The 22,225-nt window shown below is 40.2% G+C and overlaps 2 protein-coding genes and 1 long non-coding RNA gene across 3 annotated transcripts; 2 read left to right on the top strand and 1 right to left on the bottom strand.

Annotated features, from left to right (window-relative positions):
• The first annotated feature begins 26 nt into the window (after positions 1 to 26).
• nelfb (negative elongation factor complex member B) lies at positions 27 to 10,881 on the top strand. Its single transcript, XM_010876189.3, has 13 exons — positions 27 to 339; positions 2,815 to 2,975; positions 4,143 to 4,242; positions 4,899 to 5,129; positions 5,271 to 5,456; positions 5,592 to 5,704; positions 5,809 to 5,911; positions 7,517 to 7,612; positions 7,764 to 7,906; positions 8,167 to 8,273; positions 8,361 to 8,502; positions 8,824 to 8,932; positions 10,279 to 10,881. The coding sequence occupies exons 1-13, from the start codon at positions 238 to 240 to the stop codon at positions 10,435 to 10,437; spliced, it is 1,752 nt and encodes a 583-aa protein (XP_010874491.1). The 5' UTR covers positions 27 to 237; the 3' UTR covers positions 10,438 to 10,881.
• Positions 10,882 to 12,254: 1,373 nt separating this feature from the next.
• Positions 12,255 to 16,725, bottom strand: LOC109616488. Its single transcript, XR_002197622.3, has 4 exons — positions 16,474 to 16,725; positions 16,261 to 16,346; positions 12,467 to 12,626; positions 12,255 to 12,324 (listed from the first exon to the last, which is right to left on the bottom strand). It is a non-coding gene; the product is annotated as an uncharacterized LOC109616488 (long non-coding RNA).
• A 753-nt stretch (positions 16,726 to 17,478) lies between these two features.
• Positions 17,479 to 19,491, top strand: LOC106024600 (P2Y purinoceptor 2). Its single transcript, XM_020052390.2, has 2 exons — positions 17,479 to 17,563; positions 18,038 to 19,491. The coding sequence occupies exon 2, from the start codon at positions 18,072 to 18,074 to the stop codon at positions 19,152 to 19,154; it is 1,083 nt and encodes a 360-aa protein (XP_019907949.1). The 5' UTR covers positions 17,479 to 17,563; positions 18,038 to 18,071; the 3' UTR covers positions 19,155 to 19,491.
• The last annotated feature ends 2,734 nt before the right edge of the window (positions 19,492 to 22,225 follow it).

Raw genomic sequence — 22,225 nt, 5'->3', positions numbered from 1 at the left:
TGATTGTCCTCATAATGCTATTGCTTGTGATAGTCGGTGAGAAAGACAAGCAGAACTAATTGTGTTTCCGACGTTTATGTGCGCCCGGGCCTCTTTTCTCGATGCACTGCTTATAGGAAGCGTTTTGTCGCTAGCGACGAAGAGACTTGTAATCATTAATTTATAAATGTATTGTATTAATAACCCTATTTAGCAATGTTTTTTTGACTGATCTACTTCTTTCGTACACAAGAGAAAATGTTTGCGGGCCTGCCTGAGCTTGGGATATCTAATGGCGAGGATCTTAAAGAAACATTAACAAACTGCACAGAGCCTCTGAAAGCTATTGACCAGTTTCAGGTAAGCTAGCTAGCTAGCTAGCTACTGTAGTCGACTAACTAAGCCGACCAATTAATTGGAAGATAATGTTGATACTACTACACTAGCTTGTCGAGAAAGTGTTTCAAAGAAACAGAATAACTAAATAACTGCGCTGAACCTCTGTCTCTGAAAGCAATTGCCCAGGGTTCAGGTAAACTAACCAGCTGGATACAGTCGCTACCTAGCTAAATTAGCTAATATAATATGATTAGGTAGACTAAATCTACCTAATCCTATTATATTATGGGGGGGGGGGGGGGGGGGGTGTATTATAGCTAGGTACTGTGAAAGCATGTTGAGAAAGTAGTTCAAACTATTGTGTTCATTAACGTAACAACATCAATACCGACAGTAACAGCGATAATCACTATTGTTCCTTTGTTGCGCGTCAGTCCACTTTAGGCAACTGTTGAAAGAGCAAAAGGGTTTGCATAAAGTAACAACTGGTAATGTACTGGTAATTACTGTATTGTACTTAATTAGCAAACGATTCAACTAAAATAATGCTCTTGAATTATACAAGAATTACCCTCAAAAAATTATCACCCTTGTTTCTCCATATGCTAGCATCTGAACTTTGTGCATACGAGGTAAACTTTACTTTTATTGTTGGTTTTATTGTTGGATTTCGATGGATATTCGGATTCCAATAAATAGCCAACAGTTACTGATATTACTAGGAAAACGAATTATAGCAAACATTTGAGAAAATGTGAGTGCAGCCCCTGAACAAATTGAGACCACTGCACCTTTTTATTTCCTTTCCTAAAAAGTCGAAAAGGAAGGTTTTAATTGAGGAACAGAAGGGTTAAAATTAAGAGATCACTGCAAATTGAACTGGTTGCTGGTTGAGAAGATGCAAAGTGTGCAAAGCTGTCATCAAGGCAAAGGGTGGCTACTTTGAAGAATCTACTATTTGAAATGATTCTTGATTTGTTTAACACTTTTTTGGTTGCTACATGATTCCATGTGTTATTTCATAGTTTTGATGTCATAATTTTTTTTTCTGCAATCTGGAAAATAGTGAAATTCCTGGTACTCTATATCTATTTATTTACATATGTTTCTGTGTGTATGCGAATGTGTATATACACTATTTAGAAGAAAAATAAACACAAAGTAATTTATACAATTATGATTAAGTAAAATGTATAGTTATTTGGGTACATTTTGTTTTTTTTATTTAAAAATGACAACACTTCATACATAGTCCCCTTATCTTATGGCAACACATTTATTGGGACATGTTAATGAATTTTCTATTTTAAGCACTTCTGTTCAGTGTTTGGTTGCATATTCTTTCTGTGAAATGACTACCTGATGTTTGCACCTCATTGTCCCCTCCAGGCACTAGGTATCTTCTTTGGTTATGCTCTCTCAGGCGTGTAATGCAAACATCCTTAATTGTTTCTTTTGAGGTATTTTGCCATAAGTGTTGTCATCAGCAGATTAAATAATATTTAGTTGAATTTAATTCTGGAGGGGACTTTACCTGACAATAACATTCCAGTTGTTTACCCTGAAAAACATTCTGTAGTTGCTATGGCAGTATGGTATGTGTGGGGTCATTGTCTTGCAATATGATGACGTACCATCCAGTGATTTTCGAGGCATGCCCTTGTACTTTATCAGACAGTATGTTTCTGTGCCCTTTAAATTAAATTCTGCCAGTGACGTCAGCGCTTACGTTGTGAATGAATATAAGTGAGCCAGGTCCAATGGCAGGCATACATCCCATAGAGGTAATGACACACTTTTGGAGTATGCAGCCAAAATAAGAAAAAAATTATTGCCACACTGTCCCAGGGATTTTTGGAGGGCCCAGTATACATGAAGATGTAATGATTCAGCACTTGCATAGATCAAGTAGCAGCTTGGTTAATATATTTTCTGCTTGGTCTATCGAATGGGATCCCTTCTAATGGCTTCTAAGGGAAGTCACTAATTTTGTCATTCAACAAGTCCTTTCTGATATTTGTACTGATATTGTCATTTTGAAAGCGTGTTAAATGAAATTGTGTGCTTTCAGATTTTTTTACATCAACAAAACCTCACTAGAACTCCCAAAAATTACTCCCATTAACTGTGTTTAGATTCTAAGAAGCATTCAACTTCATTACTAATTCAATTTCCCTAGGTTTCTCTGTAATTGTAAAGACTAATAAAATTGTTTAGGCTTCAACAAAGTCATTGTTCAAGATTATTTAATGTGATTCATGATCAAATTACATTTGTCCCTAATTTGACCTCTTTTTAAGGTCAAACCTGTGACAAAAAAACAGATTTAAAAAATGAAGTAGGTTAAATAATCAAATCACGCATGACTTTCCCCCCCTGTCATGGCTAAACCCTGTTGTGAAGTTCATCGGTAACTTTCTTTTTCATGTGTTTGGTTTTAGTGCACTCAGTCTGAAAATGTGTTTGATTTGGTCTCTTTGGTCTGTTGTTTTGCAGACAGAAAATGGCATTTTGCTGCCTACACTTCAGTCAGCTCTCCCCTTCCTGGACCTTCATGGGACTCCTCGGTTGGAGTTTCACCAATCTGTCTTTGACGAGCTTCGTGACAAGTTGATGGAGAGAGTCGCCACCATCGCAGAGGGCAAAGATGAGGACCGGTATGACATTTACTTTCTTTTAATTGCCTCTAAACCTATCAGCACTCTTAATAAATAAAGTGATTGTATAAAATAAATACTGAGTGGCTGCGGATCTAGCATTATAGGTCTGGCGTCACTTGACAATATAAAATCAACATACAATTTAAATTCCTTATTAGGTACAGTATCAGGTGTCACTTGACAATATAAAGTCCTCGTACACAATTACACCACTGGTTTGTTGTTACTAATGTTTCATTAATGCACAATTCAAACATGCTTTGAAAATGTCTCACTTCAGAACTCATACTGAATTTCACCTGTTGCCCCCACTTCTGCAAACACAATTGCGCTCTGACAAAGCTACTGTGGGCCTGTATTGCAGCAATGTTCACTTGGGGTTTGTTTTAATCGTTTTGCTTGAGCTCTCATCTTCAGCAAAATAAATATATGTTCAACTGGATTTAAATCCAGATTTTACAGATGTTATGGTGTTAAACTTGAACAGTTCCTTTTTTCACTGCGGACTTCGTCGTTCTGGGAGTGAAATCCGCTAATTGCAGTGGCTGACATATCAACACCTCCCTCTGCATCTACATTATTTTATTATGATTAGCCTTGTTATAGAGCTCTTTCATGGCCTACCAATACTTTTCTGATAGCTGAGCTGACCAGTGCCTTCTTTTAAATGATGTTCCCAAATGTTATTTTGGGAAACCTATTTTTTGGGGGGGGGGGGGGGGGGGTTCCTCTGCTTCAGAATGGCTTCTAGAGTGACTTATAATTAATGCACACATCTCAAGATAGCTAGGCGGGCAACAACAACTGCGTTAAAATACAGATTTATTTTTTCAATTTCTTCATTGTTCATTGTGGAGTTCATTGTGTGGGATTATACTTAACAGGATGTGTAGCTGTTGCTCTGGCAAAATCTATTTGGGATCCAGATGAATAAAAGATCTCTTAGTGCAGTGACCTCTACCGTGCCATACTCTACTCTGTGCTCCTGTGTCTCAGCATAATTCTGTTGAAGTGGAATCCCTCATTATTGTGAAATAATATAAGTTCTCCATATTTATTTGCATACAGTATAGCTGAATATTTGTATTGTTCATTTTTCACTTGTCTTTTTTGCCAATCATTTTGGCAAATGCCAACATTTAAGTTTATGTTCCTTCTCCACAGTTATGGGAAACTTGAAGAGCTTCTGGAGAAGAGTTTTCCTCTGGTGAAGATGCCTTCTATTCAGCCCGTGGTCATGCAGGTGCTGAAACACCTGCCTAAGGCAAGTGTCTGCCTTCCGGCTATAGACCAGGGGAGGGAAAACCTCTTGGCTCCGGGGCCACATCAGGATTTTAAAATTGGATGGAGAGACACATTTCTTTTGTGATTTGTTCATCGTAAATGATTTGCGGGCCAGAGAAGGGCAGTGATTAAAACGTTTATACAGTAGGTTCTTTGTAATGTCTATATAATTTAAATTCGGATTCAGATGTATAAGAACGGGCTGGTGAGTTCTGTTTTACTTCCCCTCAAAACTATTGTATTACCTACCACAGTCCAGGTGCAATTGCCTCACGGGCCAGATTTGGCCCACATGCCTACGTTTGCCCATCCATGTTTTAAAGGATAGCTAGCATTACAATATTTTAGGTAATTTATTAATGCTTAGTCTACAGTTTTTATTTTTTTATTATTTGTTTAGTGCAACAATTTGTTTTTTTTTCTACAAATTGTTGCACTAACGTGCCAGAACAAATTCCTTGTTTGTTTTGAAATCTTTCTAATTCTGATTATCCAGCTCACTGATCAAAACGCCGTTACAAAATCCCAAATCTATTCCTCCAACCTTTATAGTTGTTTGCACATGTCACAAGAAAAAACTTTGGCCAGATTTTGGAATTCATGTCCTGATGGACACAATATTTTTATTCTGAATAGGTGCCAGAGAAGAAGCTGAAACTTGTAATGGCTGATAAGGAGCTGTATAAGGTATGTGCTGTTGAGGTGAAGAGGCAGATCTGGCAGGACAACCAGGCTCTCTTTGGAGATGAAGTTTCACCCCTGCTTAAGCAGTATATTGTGGAGAAGGAGGCAGCACTTTTTAGCAGTGATCTCTCCGTACTGCACAACTTCTTCAGCCCCTCGCCCAAAGCAAGACGCCAAGGAGAGGTGAGCTGCTTCAGTACGCTCAGACATTTTCATTCCCTTTTCGCCTCAAATTAAATTCTATCCACGGTGCATTTACGATTCGTGCCAGAAGCCCCTGTGTGGGTAAGCTTTAGGCTTACCCTTTTTCTGTTTTCTCTGCAGGTGGTCTTGAAACTAACCCAGATGATTGGAAAGAATGTGAAGCTGTACGACATGGTTCTCCAGTTCCTGCGTACACTTTTCCTGCGTACGCGCAACGTCCACTACTGCACCCTACGCGCAGAGCTGCTCATGTCCCTCCATGACCTGGACATCAGTGAGATCTGCTCCGTTGACCCCTGTCATAAGGTACCCCCAAAAACTCTTCAACCTAACTGGGCTGCCTCCTGCAGAAAAAGGGTCGATTTGAAATATATGCAAATCCGTTTTGGTGCGTTCCTCACGTTGATGCCAGGGGTTGTACTTATGCCTGTGTCTTGGCAGTTCACCTGGTGCTTGGATGCCTGTATCCGTGAGAGGTTTGTGGATGCCAAACGAGCCCGGGAGCTGCAAGGTTTTCTGGATGGAGTGAAGAAAGGCCAGGAGCAAGTACTTGGGTGAGAGAGGAACAGAGAGAATTATAGATAAACACATCTTACAATTGAAACATTTTAGGATTAATGGAAAGTTTTTTTTTTTTTTTTTTCTATCCCCTTTCCAGGGACCTGTCTATGATCCTCTGTGATCCATTTGCCAGTAACACCTTGGTTTTAAGTACTGTCCGAAACCTGCAAGAATTGCTGAGCCAGGACGCCTTACCCAGAGTAATACATTGTCTTTTATTATGTTATACAGTATCTCACAAAAGTGAGTACACCCCTCACATTTTTGTAAATATTTGATTATATATTTTCATTTACAACACTGAAGAAAAGACACTTTGCTACAATGTAAAGTAGTGAGTGTACAGCTTGTATAACAATGTAAATTTGCTGTCCCCTCAAAATAACTCAACACACACCCATTAATAAATCGCTGACAATAAAAGTGAGTATACCCCTAAGTGAAAATCTCCAAATTGGGACCAATTAGCCATTTTCCCTCCCCGGTGTCATGTGACTGGTTAGTGTTACAAGTTCCCAGGTGTGAATGGGGAGCAGGTGTGTTAAATCTGGTGTTATCGCTCTCACACTCCCTCATACTGGTCACTGGAAGTTCAACATGGCACCTCATGGCAAAGAAAGCTCTGAGAATCTGAAAAAAAGAATTGTTGCTCTACATAAAGATGGCCTAGGCTATAAGAAGATTGCCAAGACCCTGAAACTGAGCTGCAGCACGGTGGCCAAGACCATACAGCGGTTTAACAGGACAGGTTCCACTCAGAACAGGCCTCGCCATGGTCGACCAAAGAAGTTTGGTGCACGTGCTCAGCTTCATATCCAGAGGTTGTCTTTGGGAAATAGACGGATGAGTGCTGCCAGCATTGCTGCAGAGGTTGAAGGGGTGGGTAGTCAGCCTGTCAGTGCTCAGACCATACGCCGCACACTGCATCAAAAAGGGTCTGCATGGCTGTTGTCCCAGAAGGAAGCCTCTTCTAAAGATGATGCACAAGAAAGCCTGCAAACAGTTTGCTGATGACAAGCAGACTAAGGACATGGATTAATGGAACCATGTCCTGTGGTCTGATGAGACCTAGATAAACTTATTAGGTTCAGATGGTGTCAAACGTGAGTGGTGGCAACCAGGTGAGGAGTTCAAAGACAAGTGTGTCTTGCCTACAGTCAAGCATGGTGGTGGGAGTGTCATGGTCTGGGGCTGCATGAGTACTGCCGGCACTGGGGAGCTACAGTTCATTGTGGGAACCATGTATGCCAACATGTACTGTGACATACTGAAGCAGAGCATGATCCCCTCCCTTCGGAGACTGGGCCGCAGGGCAGTATTCCAACATAACGACCCCAAGCACCCCTCCAAGACGACCACTGCCTTGCTAAAGAAGCTGAGGGTAAAGGTGATGGACTGGCCAAGCATGTCTCCAGACCTAAACCCTATTGAGCATCTTTGGGGCATCCTCAAACAGAAGGTGGAGGAGCGCAAGGTCTCTAACATCAACCAGCACTTTGAAGTCCATGCCCAAGAGGGTTAAGGCAGTGCTGGAAAATAATGGCGGCCACTCAAAATATTGACACTTTGGGCCCAATTTGGACCTTTTCACTTAGGGGTGTACTCACTTTTGTTGCCAGTGGTTTAGACATTAATGGCTGTGTGTTGAGTTATTTTGAGAGGACAACAAATTTACACTGTCATACAAGCTGTACACTCACTACCTTACATTGTAGCAAAGTGTCATTTCTTCAGTGTTCTGTATGGTGCAATTTCTATGTGGAGACATTGACATTAAAGAGAGATGTTTTGGGGTCAATGAACAGGACAGTCCAGACTTGATGCTGCTGCTCAGAATGTTGTCTCTGGGACAAGGTGCCTGGGATATGATTGACAGCCAAGTCTTTAAGGAACCTCGATTGGTATGCATTCACTTTTTATTTCTGTGAATTACTTTACATATGTACTTATTTCCAGTAAGTTTCCTTTTCCAACATATAGTGCTTACTAGCTGCACCACAAAAATATTTTGTCACACTGAGGCTCATAATGTTTGACTCCTTCCCCTCTCAGGAACTGGAAGTTGTGACCCGTTTCCTACCGGCCATGTTGTCAGTTGTCGTGGATGACTACACCTTCACTGTTGAGCAGAAGCTCCCCAACGAGGAGAAGACCTCCCTTTCTTACCCTACAGCCCTGCCTGATGCCTTCAACAAGTAACTGCTGGGAAAAGGGGTGGCATAGAGGGGGATGGACTGGATTGGGACATCATTCTATTCTGGTGGACAGTGTTATAATTTTCTACATGCAGTTAAGAACATCATATCAAATCAACATAGTAACAAATCTTTACTATAAAACATTTTGGATTTTGGAAACTAAAAGAGGTTGACAATTTCATATTTCTAATGTGCATGCGATGGGTCTTTAAGTTTAATCAGGATCCTCTTTGGTTAAAGTGAGCTCTCCCCACCAGATACCTGCAGGAGAACAGGGTGGCTTGTGAGATGGGTCTGTACTATGCGCTCCACATTGCCAAGCAGAGGAACAAGAATGCCTTACAGCGGTTACTTCCTGCATTAGGTTGGTTCTGCTTTGCCACTAGCTGGTATAAGGAAATGAATACTGTTTGTGCATTGCTGCTCACCATTTTGCCTTGTGTAATTGTAGTGGAGACTTACAACGATATGGCCTTTGGCGACATCTTCCTGCACCTCCTGACTGGACACCTCACTTTGCTCTCAGATGAGTTTGGGACTGAGGAGTTTTGCTCTGCTGTGTTTGATGGCTTCCTTCTTACCTCTTTCTCCAGGTCAGTCTTGTCCTACGATTAGAGCGATGTTGCGTTGGTTCTAAACATCTCTCCTGGGGTCCCTTTGCTATTTTGTTTCTTAGTTGCATTGCAAAGCTAGTCCACCTAAATCTTCTAATTGTCAAGCCTTTGACGAGTTCCTCAGGTGAGGTAGTTCAGGGCTACAACCCAGTTGTGAGATGTCTAAGGGCTTACGGGTGAAGTTTGAGAAATAAAGGAACATTTTATTATTGTGTGAATAAGAATGTTCTGGTAACTTGTCTTTTGCCATTCTTATCTAAACTAAGCCGTAACTCTCCCACATCTATTTATCCATTTCAGTAAAGAGAATGTCCACAGACATACCCTACGCCTGTTGCTTCACCTTTACCAGAAGGTGCTGCCATCTTGTATGGAGACCTTAGTGAAAACCCTGGAGCCCCCAAAGCAGGTGGGTAAACTGCTGTGTCGCATGAAACCAATTCCAAAAGATATACCATTAGCACTTCAATGATTGGTCACCTTGTTAAAGGTCAGCATGAAAAACTGTAAGATAAATAATACAATCATTGAGTTATATTGTAGGCTCAAAGAAAGTTTTTATTTTCAAAAAAAAAAATCACAAAAAATGTGTTCAGATGAGAGAGCATTCCTCAATACAGGATAATTCTCGATGCGTGATATTATTCGATTCAAAACAATTTATTTTCCCAAACACGCAATCACTGCTTAAATGTTGCCTATGATTAGGTCACTTCAAACAACGGTTCAACTTCATAACACGTTTGCGGTTCTAGAACTGCGTTCTTTACTAAAGGTCTGTCATGTTAAGCAGTTTATATTATCCTGGGGTATCGTGTCACGTCTCCGTGGTCCAAAACTATCGGAATCACACAAGCCTACTGGTACTGCTGAACTAGTCCAGCCTCACAGACAATGAGAAGGCTGACGTCTTGGATGCTCTCATCTAGTCAAAGAAGTGATTTTAATCCCACTCCACATAGAGTGAAACTGCACACAACAGGGGGAGAAGGCTTCAGGTTTTGCTTGTCCGGGTCAGGTCCCAGCCCGTCATTTACAGCTGTGAGCTAGCATTCCTCGGCCTGAGGAGCCAGGGCACCACTGACCCATTAGACTGCCAACCCACAGTCCAGCCCTTCCAAGCCGAGGCTATATCCTGGGGCAGGCGGAGGCTCTGGTCCTGCCTGAAAGATTCTGCCTCTCCTCCAAGCACATTTCAGGGGGAACATACTGGTTTAGATAGTGGCAGATCTGGTGGTCTGGTGGTGTCATTTCAGGTTAACAATTGGGTGTTGAAGGCAGATGTAATTTTTTATTGTTGCCAGATTTTACAAGAGAAACAAGCAAACCGGACTGTCAAAAGAAGCCCAAAACAATCGACTTGGAGCTGAAGACAAAGCCCTAAAAAGGGGCGAGAGTACCTGATGTTGAAGTTATGTTCAAAATTATCAGATTCAGTGAATGTACAAACAATATCTTTGTCAGGTGGAATTACAAATCAAACCAACCTTTCTTTCACCAGCTTACTACACAGGTACTATATTTTCATATTGATTTTACTTAAACTCACTTTCAGGTTTAGTGTGCTTCATGGTAAAAAAAATACACATGGCAAAAAAAACGCAACCCGCGACAGACTATATTTCCAAGCAACTTTCTGATAATAAGCGGAAATGGCAACCCTGGTTCCCTTTTATCTAATTTTATCTTTCGGTTTGAAGATCTGATAGTGTATTTCCATATTTTTCATTCTCTGTTCTTGTCTTGTTTTCACAGAGCAGTGACCAGGTAAAGGAGCTCTACTCCCAGCTGATAGAGAAACTGGAGGCCCAAAAGAAGAGCCCCCCCCAGCCAGATGAAGCCCCCTCCCTGGACCTGGGGCTCCATCCGGTTACCGTGCCCACCACAGCCTCAACTCCAACCACACCGCTCTGAGAGTGGGAGCTATTGAGCAGCAGAAGAAAAAACATTGGCCTGAAAAAGGACTGTGATTATGTAGAATTGAGTTGGGCTTATGAAACCACATAAATAGTGATGAGCATTACTAAATGCCATTTTGGTCAAGGTATAGTTTTTAGGTTTGTTTTTTCTAATGCATGATTTTTTTAAGATGTCTTCATTTAAAAATGTCAATGTTTTTCAGTGGGATTTATTATTTTTATAAATATCAGTAGTATTGCCTAATTATTGTTCAAAGTATATTTTCATATGTAATGTATCTATCTAGGTAGAATTTCAATGTATGTGCTTTTTTTGTTGTCAGTGGTAAAGCGTGCTGTAAATAAAATAATTATTTTGAAATGGTAAAAGGAGCTGATATCTTGAAGTACATTAAGAATGAATTTGTCATGGTCAGCAGCAAGGCCCAGCAATTAATATATCCCACACAGTTTGTTGAAACGTCATTAGACCTCCCAATCTAGTGACATCACTGAAATGAATTTGACTGTTTTTAAGAAGAGGATGGTTTTCGGAGGGCCATTTTCATCAGCTGTTTGTCTGGGTCTTTGAGTGCAAGGTGACTTGGAATTTACCTGTATCCCGCTTGGTGTCTGTGTCCTTTATACCGCACTCTGGTTATGTCCTTTGTGCTCCTGCCACTCACATAGTTGGTTTCCTTGTGGGATTCATATGACATCATAGTTTTAAAGCTACTCTCCTTCCCTGGGCTGCTTATAGGTTCCCAGACCCATCTCTTCTCCCCTCCCAGCCGACCCCAGTCCCTCTGCAGAGACACAGGCCCTTTAGCTGAAGCTGCAGGCCATCTGAGGAGCAGCGGGGGGCACCCAGACGGTGACAGGCTGTGGCCGTATCCAGCTGTACATCGTAGCTGTAACCTCCACGTATTCTTAACAGGCAGGCACATTTGCAGAAGGTGAAGAATTTGAAGTCATAGTCATGGCCAGGTGCTCATGCGAACCAGACTCCATAGACTAAAGTTATTGAAATTGTTGAATATTGATGATTAATTAGTAAAGTGAAGTGCTGTTTGACCAAAAACAAAGGTTGTATAAGTAGGTTATCTATTAGTAAAGTAATACGCATCAGGTTTGATGTCTGACGAAAATAAATTGATGATTTACAGAATTCAGACTTTGAGAATTTACTTGTTTATTTATTATTATTATTTTCAAACCCTGATATTGAGGATAGGATACTTTGAGATAAAGCATCCTCTGGGTTAGAATGCCAACTGTCCAAAGTCACAATTCTCCAACACTGCACTAGTCTTGCTCCATTATACCTCTGTGGCATAATTCAATGTTTCAAGTCACTCCAAAAATAGTTTTTTTTAACAGGGTGATATTTTCTATCTTCTATATTTTTATCTCAAGTTTCCCTGCGGTAGCGCCCACAACTTCTAAACCAACGAAGACCGAAGATAAACGGTGAGCTGAGTAACGAATGGCAGTGGATTGTTTCTTTGGGCAGGGAGTTCTTTATTGTTCGAGACCCCTTGATGACATGGAGCTACAGTGAATTGACTGTCCTGCCAGGTTAGTCTAACAGTGCTGACATCATTCTACCTCACCTGATGGGAGTGACTGCTAATGTACATGCACTCCACAGACTGACGAAGCCATCCCGTAGCTACAGCCAACGAAAGTGTTTAACTTTATACCGTACCACACTTATGATGCATCAAGACTTCTCAAGAGTATGAATAAAGAACAAAGGAGATTTATTATGTTTTCATCTGATCTCAGCAATGCATCTAACAATGTAGGTAGACTACAGTGGACAGATGGAAAGAAATGTTGTGTTCTCATGCTTTAGGGATGGCTTCAAGCATACTGGCCTGCTTCTGATTGGACAACATATCTGTAGAAAAAAGTAATATCAGAGCATTAGAAATTGCTATTGGTTTGAGATGATTTGTAGATTAGTAATAGTATGAAGTGATTTTCTGACATTAATAAGTGCCTTCTTTAACATTACAGTTCCATTCCTCTTTTGTTCTCACTTGGTTTGAAGTTGGTTTTGCTGTGTTGTTGGGTCTGGCTCCTGAGATAGGCTGTAGGACTGCTTTACCAACACACAGCACCATATCCAGGGGCTTTTCCAGGTTTTTAGCTGGTGTCAGCAGAGTAGTCTGTTTAATTTGCCACAAACTGGAAAGTTTTCTGTCAAAGCATTGAATGTGAGATTTACACATTTCCAATTGTGTCTTTGTTGTGGGTGTTTATTATTCCTCTAAACCCCACACTTAACAAGAAGAATCTGTAGTATGGAAAAAAGTATGGTATATCAAGTTAGAGGGTAGATATTGCCAACTATCTAATCTTGCTACCTGGTCACAGGTGACAGATGAATTTGTATGATAATTACGTTAGGATGTATTGCAATGCGCTACTGTAACGTAGAATGTTATTCACAACGTATCATATGTTGCACAATGTATCATATGTCACAAATGCTACTAAAATGTATGATATGTTATGAATTAGATTTAACATATAATGTGTAACAAACTAGATGTAAGTTTAGGATTAATGTTAAGTGTCCAGTTCTGGGGTTAGGGTTACAAAACAAAAAAGTTTAAGGTTAGTTATCGCAGTCCTGTGTTTATGGTTTGGGTTAAGGTTAGAAAACAAATATCTCTCCATGGATTTCAATTTGCAGCCACTGGAGTGAAGGTCGGAGGAGTTCCTGCCCGTTCACCATATCTGACCACAATGTTCTTCTGAACAACCCCTCTAAATAATACTCTAAATGTGCTCATTACTGCTCATAGCAGCCGGTCAACAGTGAAGGGGCAACTCTGGAATGCTGGCTTTCTACGCAGAGAAAAAGCCATATCTCAGACTGGCCAATGAAAAGAAAAGATTAAGATGGGTAAAAGAACACAGACACTGGACAGAGGAAGAACTCTGCATTGAAGGCCAGCAATTTTGCTTTGTATATATAAAACACTTTAAGGGGAATTTGCAGATTTTATTTTTCACTTTGACATGATCAGCTTTTTGCGTGGATAATTGGCAAAAACGTAATTTAAATGTTTTGTTATAGCACAATAAAACGTTTAAAGTCCACTGTAGCTTAAAGCTACACTAACAAAAAACACTTAGGATTTGACAATCTATTTAAAAATTATCCAAACAAATACTGCAATGAATCACAATCTCTACAAATTTGTTTGTCAAAGATTTACGTATACATGCTTGTGTATTTCCCCGCACCAAAACCAAGCCTGAATCTTGTGAAAAACAGACTTTCTGGAGACTAATGCAGATTATCTCACACAAATTGTTGTTTCATGAATCATGAAAGATCTATTTATTTATGTTTATGTAGTCTGTCCATGAGAGATTACATATTTAAGGAGTGAATGTTAATTATAAATAAATACCTGGAGGAAATTGGATATCTCTGAAGTGAAAATGGATGGTCGTCCCTTCTAGTGGCGTTGGATGGGTAAAATCACAGGAGAAGCCAAGTCTTGGAAAAAAATCCTTATTACAACCTCTATAAGCCGTTATTTATACCTATTGACTCCTATTTTCCTGAGAGTTTCATTTACATAAATTGCAATCGGTCCCTTAGTTGATTAGAGCCCATCTATGTGAAAATAACCCCTTTTTATCTAGCCTATATTGAGGGACAAAACGTTAGCTTTTAACATGTCCTATGTGATTGAGCTTCCCATGTTTAACATATAGGAGCAAACGAGATAACAGCTAGCTAACTTGGAATTTTAACTAACCTTATAAAGCATGTGACTCAGATTTCTCCTTGCTCACAGAAACCATTTTATATCACAGTTTTTCCCCTAACACTGGTTACCACTACTCTTGCTCATTTAAACTAATAAAATGCTATACATTGCTCAAAAGAAATTAAGGGGAATTCTTAAATCACACATCGGGTCTCGATGAACAAAATATATTTTAAAATAAAAATTTTACTATACATTGTGTAATTTGTTGAGAACAAAATGACGTAACAACAATTGAAACCAAAATCACCAACCAATTGAGGGCTGGATTTAAACTCACACCGAAAATCAAAGTAAACAACAGTCTGTTCCAACTTGTGGGAATTACATCACGGCAACTCATAATGTGACTCACGTTCCTGTATGCACTCCTGACATTGTCTGGGCATGCTCCTGATGAGACGGCAGATCTCCGCCCAGACCTGGATCAGGGCATCAGTGAGCTCCTGGATATTTTGTGGTGGTGCTACTTGGTAGCGTCGGATGCACCAATACATAACGTTCCAGAGGTTCTCAATTAGATTCAGGTCTGGGGAACTTGAGGACCAGTCAATGGTATCAATGCATTCATCATCCAGGAACTGCCTACACTCTGGCCACATGAGGCCAGGCATTCTCCTGCACCAGGAGGAACCCAGGGCCCACTTCACCAGCATAAGGTCTGACGATGGGTTTCATCCCAGTAACAGCAGTCAGAGTACTGTTGGCTAGCACGTGGAGATCTGTGCGACCCTCGAAAGGATATGCCTCCCCAGAACATCACTCACCCACCGCCAAACCGGCCATTCTGAATGATGTTGCAGGCAGCATAACGTTCACCATGGCGTCTCCAGACTTTTTCACGTCTGTCGGTGTGAACCTGCTCTCATCTGTAAAGAGGACAGGGCGCCAATGGTGGACCTGCCAATTCTGGTGCTCTCTGGCGAATGCGAATCGAACTGCACGGTGCTGGGCTGTGAGCACAGGTCCCACTAGAGGATGTTGGGCCCTCATGCCACTCTCATTGAGTTTGTTTCTCACAGTTTGGTCAGAAACAGGGAGGTCATTTTGTAGGGCTCAGGCAGTGCTCCTTCTGTTCCTCCCCCACAAAGGAGCAGATAGCGGTCCTGCTGGTGGGTTGATACCCTTCTACGGACCTGTCCAGCTCTCCTCATGTAACGACCCATCTCTTGGTTTGTCCTCCATGCTTTTGAGACTGTACTGGAAGACACAGTAAAAACCTTCTTGCGCCAGCATGTATGGATTTGCCATCCTGGAGGAGCTGGACTGCAGTAATGAGCTGCAGGTACCCCCTCACGCTACCAGTTGTGACAAGTAAACTAGCAAAACACAAAACTAGAGAAGAATCAGTCAGGAAGGATAAGGAGAGAGCAATTGTCTGTGGACACCACCTGAAATACCATTCCCTTTTTTGGGGTTGTCTTGCTGTTGCCTCTCCAGTGGACCTGTTGTCACTTTCATTTGCACCAAAACAGGTGACATTGATTCACAATTGCTTATGCTGGACAGATTGATATCCCTGAGGTTTAATTGACTTGGTATTATATTGTGACAATTACGTGTTCCCTTATTTATTTATTTTTAAATCAAAATGTTTTGTGTCACTCTAAAAATTTATTTTGAGGTGGGGTGGCATTTTCGAAAGTTTCCCTACAAGAGTGCGTACAACCCCTAAACCAACCGACACAGAACTAGAACAGTGAGCTGAGTAGCTGCCAGCAGTGGGTTATTTGATCTATTCATTTAGTCTGGGTGGGTGGGGAGATCCAGAATGGATCTTTGTTGAAGACCTTTGATGATATGGAGCCAAATAGAATTTTCTGTTCTGCGTTATACCTTGCTGGAGGGACTACTTGTGTGCATGTCCTCCATAGATTGACCAAGATAACACATAGCTATTTTGGTACACACAATATTAATATGCAAAGCCTCTGGCCAGACCGGCAAAAGCCTCCTCAAGTATACACATGAAGTGCAAAATTATGTTTTCATCAGGTGTCAATAATATTACTCTCTAACCATGTACAATGTTAGTGGACTACCGTGGACAGATGCAAAGCGTTGTAGTGTTCTCATTCTTTAAAGATGGCTTCAAGCATGTTGGCCTGCTTCTGATAACATGTCTTATCTGTTGAACAAAGTAATATGAGAGGGTACAAAATTGCTATTATTTCGAGACAAGATTTGAAGACTAGTAACAATATAAAGTGCTTTTCTTACATACAAGTGCTTCATTTATCATTTCAGTTCCATACCTGTTTTGTTCTGACTTGGTTTGGAGTATGTTTTTCTGTGTTGTTGGGTCTGGCTCCTGAGATAGGCTGTAGGACTGCTTTACCAACACACTGCACCATATCCAGGGGCTTTTCTGTGTTTTTAGCTGTTTTCAGCGGAGTAGTCTGTTTAATTTTCCATAAACTAGACATCTGTCAAAACATTTGAGATAATTCACATGTTTGTATTTTTAGTAGGTAGGCTAAATGATTACCCTGAATGCTCAAGCTAAAACATTATTTGTTATCAAACCTCAAACATATAATCATTTAATAGTTTTGAATACTTTGGCAAGTTACCATAGTGACACCAATTCATTTAAAATGTATTGGCGTTGCTATAGTAATTGGACTAAGTTCTACATTTAGACAGTGTCATAATAGGGTAGGCTACCACAACTGAAATGTTTGCCAATATATGAACTTCATTCATTGACTTTTCAGTATTTGCACAGTGAACACTAATCTGGGTGGTCTTGAAATTGAAAATGGGTATTGTTCTTGTTTGAAAATGATACAGTATTTTCATTATTATTATTAATTCATAAGCATTCAGTTTAGTAAATACTAACTTGAATATAATAAGGTCTTGGGCACCATGTAAAATATTTTTTTTAAACCCTAAAACATGGCAAATAACACATTTTCCATTGTATTTAATAATAAAACATATACAAGTCCTTAATACTGTAAAAATATTTTAGTATATCATGCATTTTAGGAGTCTGTCAATAATTTGGTGTCTAAATCCCAAGATGAACTTGTCTTAGTGAATTAGATGAATTAATGGATAGTCATTGGCTCTTTGATTTTTTATTGATCAGCATTATTTCATCTTTTGTGCTATTGGTGAATCCATGCACAACCTTCAGTAAACCGAAACAGAACCCTCCCCAAAACAAAAGTTTGACAGCCCTCCCCTCCAGCTGCCCTCCTCTCAAAGCGGCCATGTAGTTTTGAAAAATATCAATTCTGCTTGGTTGAGAGCATATCCTCATATAAGGCACAGTGAATTGTAATACGTTTGTTAATCTGGTCTTGTCTAACCAAAGGACTTCACTTGCACGTTTCAGTAAGTAGCCTATTCGAATCTCAATAATGATATATTTTCCTCTAAACATTTAATTGTGTTATGTAACGTGTTTCTCATTAGATTCTGAACTTTTCACAGTGGCATTCAGTTATGCAAGTTAGAAGGCACTTTAAATCACTTATTAAGCGTATCTCAGGTATGACATTTACTGAATGGTCATTTTCAAATATAGACATTTATACTTCAAATGCATTTTATTACATTTAAACGCTCTTTTGTTACAACATTTAGATGTTATTGTGGTTGCTGACTAATGGCTTGATCTACCGAAGTGTTACATCCTGTTAGATGGCTTTTCAATTCTACTTTATGACTACACTGAAAACCACCTCATAAGAAATGATAATGATGAAACAACTTCCCCCCCCCCCCCAGAACAATAAGTCACAATTCACTGATATTCATTTGTGGTCTGACTAATAACCTGTTCCGTTTTGCTCCTTTTTTCCCAAGAGGTGGGTGTTTATATCCTGCATCCCTTCTTAAGATGAACAGCACAGTTCCTCTGTTCTTGCTGCCTCTGGGGAACATCACAGTCAACCGAAGTCTGTCCTGTGGAGTTTATCCCCAACATGTCTCCATCATTGTTTTTCTCCTCCTGGTTTTCCCGGCTGGTTTCTTCCTCAACATTTTCAGCGTGTGGGTCTTCTGCTGTCGTGTACCACATTGGAGCTCCTGTACTGTCCTGCAGTTTCATTTGGCTGTGAGTGATGCTATTGTGACACCCGTCGCTCCGTTAATGGCAGCCTACTTTTTAATGGGTAGTCATTGGGTGTTTGGCTCTTTTATGTGCAAGTTGAAGATTGCCCTGCTGGTCGTTCACTTCTATGGCAGCATCCTGTTCCTCACACTCATCAGCATTCATCGCTACGTGTCAGTTGTCCAGTTTAAAAAGGTATCCTTGCTGAAACGGAAGGCGTTTGTTCACAAGCTTTGTGCTGGAGTCTGGCTGGTGTTGCTGACGGTAGGGTTCATGTGTTTTTGCTTCTTAAACACAAGCCAAGTGGGAACATTCACCCAATGCCTAAGTATTCACCAGGAAGGTTACATCGAGACCTACTTTGTCATGAACTTTATTTTGCTCGTCCCTGGTTTCCTATTGCCTTTCTCAGTTTCAGTGGCCTGTTATATTCTGCTAGCAAAATCAATGTCTCGTATTAATATCAACACGTCCAAGGGCCGCAGTATAAAGTTGAAGTCATTTAAAATGGTGGCCACGTGTCTGGTAATATTCGGAGTGTGCTTTGTGCCTTTGAACATTATACGCACTATAGTTGTTGTGTTAAAAAAGTTTTTTCCAGGACAATGCGATCTGCTCCTGCGCATGGAGACAGCATACTATGTCTCCTGGATTTTGGCTGGCGCAAACTGCTGTTTGGATCCATTGATTTATTGTTTTGGATCTCACAAGTTTGTAATGGCCATTCATAAGTCTCTCCGAAAGCATGTCATATACAATGAAGACCCTGTCAGAAATGAGCAGATGAGCGATGACAATGCTACTTATTCTCCCTCCGTCGTCTTAACACAAGAACAACATGTCCACATCCAACATTCAAGCACATCTTGAAGGAGAAACCTCATGTAAAACAAAAAATGACATAACTGTAATCAAACAATGAAAGAGAGTGCACCTAACATGATAAGTGTTATTTATAGCATTTGAATGTGAATCATACGTTAGAAGCAAATGCAGTATCCTGTAATGCTAACTGTGAAGTTTCATATCCTTCGGTTAAGGGCAGCTCTTTTCTCACTGGTTGTGGTGTTTCAAAGCCCTTCATTTTAACAGTATACTAGTATATTAACAATAGCTTATTGTTTATCTTCCATTCCACCTGTATGTTAACTGACCTGAGAAAAGTGTTACTGTTGTAATTATTGATGTGTAATCAAAGGGCTTATCCTCTGGTAAGAGATTTTGAAAGTTTCCTTCAAATTATTAATGATGTGAATTGTTGATTAATGTGAAAAGCCTATTTGTAATTATCACTCACACCTCAAGCAGGAAGTCAAATGCATATTCATAAATTATGTTCTGTCTAGGTGTAATTTATCTTTGGTTATTCTCATTAACAGGTTGCCTTTGTCATGCTCATAAGAGGAATATTATTATATCTGATCATGATCAACAACATTGAATGTTATAGTTTATAGCCATATCTGTACTTTTTTCAAAAAATAAATGTCAAAAACATTTCAGCACTGATGGGTTTGTGAACTAGTTAACTCATTTGACAATGTCATCTGGCAAGACAAGGAAAGTCAAATGCGATATCATCCTTTGACATCACTGTGAAGCGTTACAAAATACACTTTAAACATTTTCAATGCATGAACATGACAAACTATGTGCTAAATCTCATACAAATATTACTCTTCAAATTACATACTTTTTTCTTTTAAAGGTGTTTTAGGCATATAACTATTTCCACTCTACATCACTGTATTGAAATAATGACCATCACTATGTTCCATGAAATTCTAGTCCCTGAACACCTTTCCAGCCAATAGCAGTCTGCCCTGCAGTTCTCCCTCTCTGCTGTGTTCATACTCCTGGTTATTGTTGCTGGTTTCCACCTCAGCGGTTACAGTCTGTGTGTTTACTGTGTTTCCTTATACAAGAGTGGAGCTCTTGTACCATACACACTAACGGTGTGAGAATGTACCTAGAACAGTACAAACGCTGCTGGGGTGGTACCCATTGGATTATCTAACCAAATTCAACAAAGGACTCACCCAAAGAGCCAAGCGGCCATCACTTAATGCATTAATTTTCATCAACAAGCTGCAAAGTGGCTAGCTCAGTTCCTCTTTAAGAAGCAGTAGAAATGGCAGGACAGGTATTTGGAGACTGTTGCAAACATCCTGTTAACAACAGGCTTCTTCTGTTGAGATGAAGTCATGAGTGGCTCTACAGAATACTGGGCACTGCAGTAGAAACATTTGACATTGACTAATTAAAGAACATCTAACTGCTATTGTCAGTTACACATTTTGGAAAACAAATTGTACTTTGAGATATGATTACTTGACTAGACATTGTATTTCGCAATCGTTTTTTTTTACAACAATAACTCAAATAGAAAATGTAATGCTGTTTTACCCAAGACATCATCAGTAGTAGTCAGGCATCCATATTGAGGGCTTTCTGTTTTGCAAACAGTTTTTTCTCACATTGATCACTCTGACAAGCCTTTCCAGGAAGGTTAACTTCACTCTGCTACTCATCACACCCTTAGTCAGAGAAATAGTCTCAAGGTATGTGGCTTTGTACGATGTTCTAGAGGCAGCTCTTGTTGCATCAATACATCTGTCAAAAAGTTCTTTACTCAAGGACTTCACAAGAAACTGTCCGGAAAAGTCCGGAGTGGATATAACCATTTTGAGGGTTTTCTCTGAGCCAAACTCATCCAGAAGATGTTTTCACACTGCCCTGTACACTTCATGAGTTTTCAGGTTTCCTGGGTATGCTTGGGTCTCAGAGTAGCCTGATATTGCACAGAAGACTGATATGACCTTCAGGGTCAGCTCTTCTGATGCGCGTGCAATGTCGACTGCAGAGCTGTTTTGGACTGAATCTTCGACAGAATCCTCACCACTAGCATGCAAATGAGTCTGATAAGTCAGCATATCTATCTGTGATCAGAGAATGAGGTTAGACATGTATCAAATGCATTTTATTACATTTAAACACTCTTTTGTTACAAAATTGGGATGTCATTGTGGTAGCTGACTAGTGGTTTGATCTACCGAAGTGTTACATCCTGTTAGATGGCTTTTCAATTCTACTTTATGACTACACTGAAAACCACCTCATTAGAAATTATAATGATGAAACAACTTTTTTCCACCCAGAACAATAAGTCACATTTCACTGATATTCATTTGTGGTCTGACTAATGTGGTTTGGTTGACATCTGATCACAGACCATGTTCAGAACCTCATGAGAACCAAGGTTGGAATTTCTTGATGGCTCCAAGGCCTTGTGCTACAGTGGAGGTCTCCCTTGTAGCCACAGAGACACAGGAGAGGGACGATTGAGGAGAGGACCTGCCATTCAAACTACCTGGGTCAGAGACAGTGGTCGTATACTCTTGAATGGATTCTGGTCTCTCAGATGGAGATGATACTTACTAATGCGTTTGTATACTGATTGACTGTGTCACTGAATTCTGTGGAGGAGCATGAAATCCTCAGACACAGTGACCACCTGGGCCAAACTCACTGAAGATAATGAAGGCAAAAGGCTGGGAAGAAGGAGGCTTTTCACAGACTCTTCTGCAAACAGCTATCTCATACTCATACTCATAAACAGCTATCTCATACTACATACTTCCTCACAAGTTGCAGTCAGAATTTATGCAGCTCACTTTTGGTGAGATAATTCTTGTGAAAGAGCTCCATTCCTCCCCTGAGATTTGAAATCCTCCAGCATAGCAATTGCAGTTGTCAATTCACGATGAGAGGTAACCTGCCCTTTTTCCTCTAGATAAACCTCCTTCATGATGCTTTTTGCTATAGCAGACATGGATTTTCTGCCATCACATGTCTCTGCCTTAGTGGATTCACTCATGTTGATGACTGAACATCTAACAACGGGTGAATAAGTAATCTCTGGTATATCAGTAGGCAGTGGC

The sequence above is a fragment of the Esox lucius genome, chromosome 13 (assembly GCF_011004845.1).
Source record: "Esox lucius isolate fEsoLuc1 chromosome 13, fEsoLuc1.pri, whole genome shotgun sequence".
Lineage (NCBI taxonomy): Eukaryota > Metazoa > Chordata > Actinopteri > Esociformes > Esocidae > Esox > Esox lucius.
The sequence above is the reverse complement of the archived record's forward strand: the minus strand, read 5'-3'. Positions and strand labels throughout refer to the sequence as shown.

Coding starts and splice junctions, on each gene's coding strand:
- nelfb (XM_010876189.3), top strand. CDS start 238: ATGTTTGCGGGCCTGCCTGAGCTTGGGATATCTAATGGCGAGGATCTT. Junction 340..2,814: donor AAGCTATTGACCAGTTTCAG/GTAAGCTAGCTA, acceptor GTTGTTTTGCAG/ACAGAAAATGGCATTTTGCT. Junction 5,912..7,516: donor GCCAGGACGCCTTACCCAGA/GTAATACATTGT, acceptor GTCAATGAACAG/GACAGTCCAGACTTGATGCT.
- LOC106024600 (XM_020052390.2), top strand. CDS start 18,072: ATGAACAGCACAGTTCCTCTGTTCTTGCTGCCTCTGGGGAACATCACA.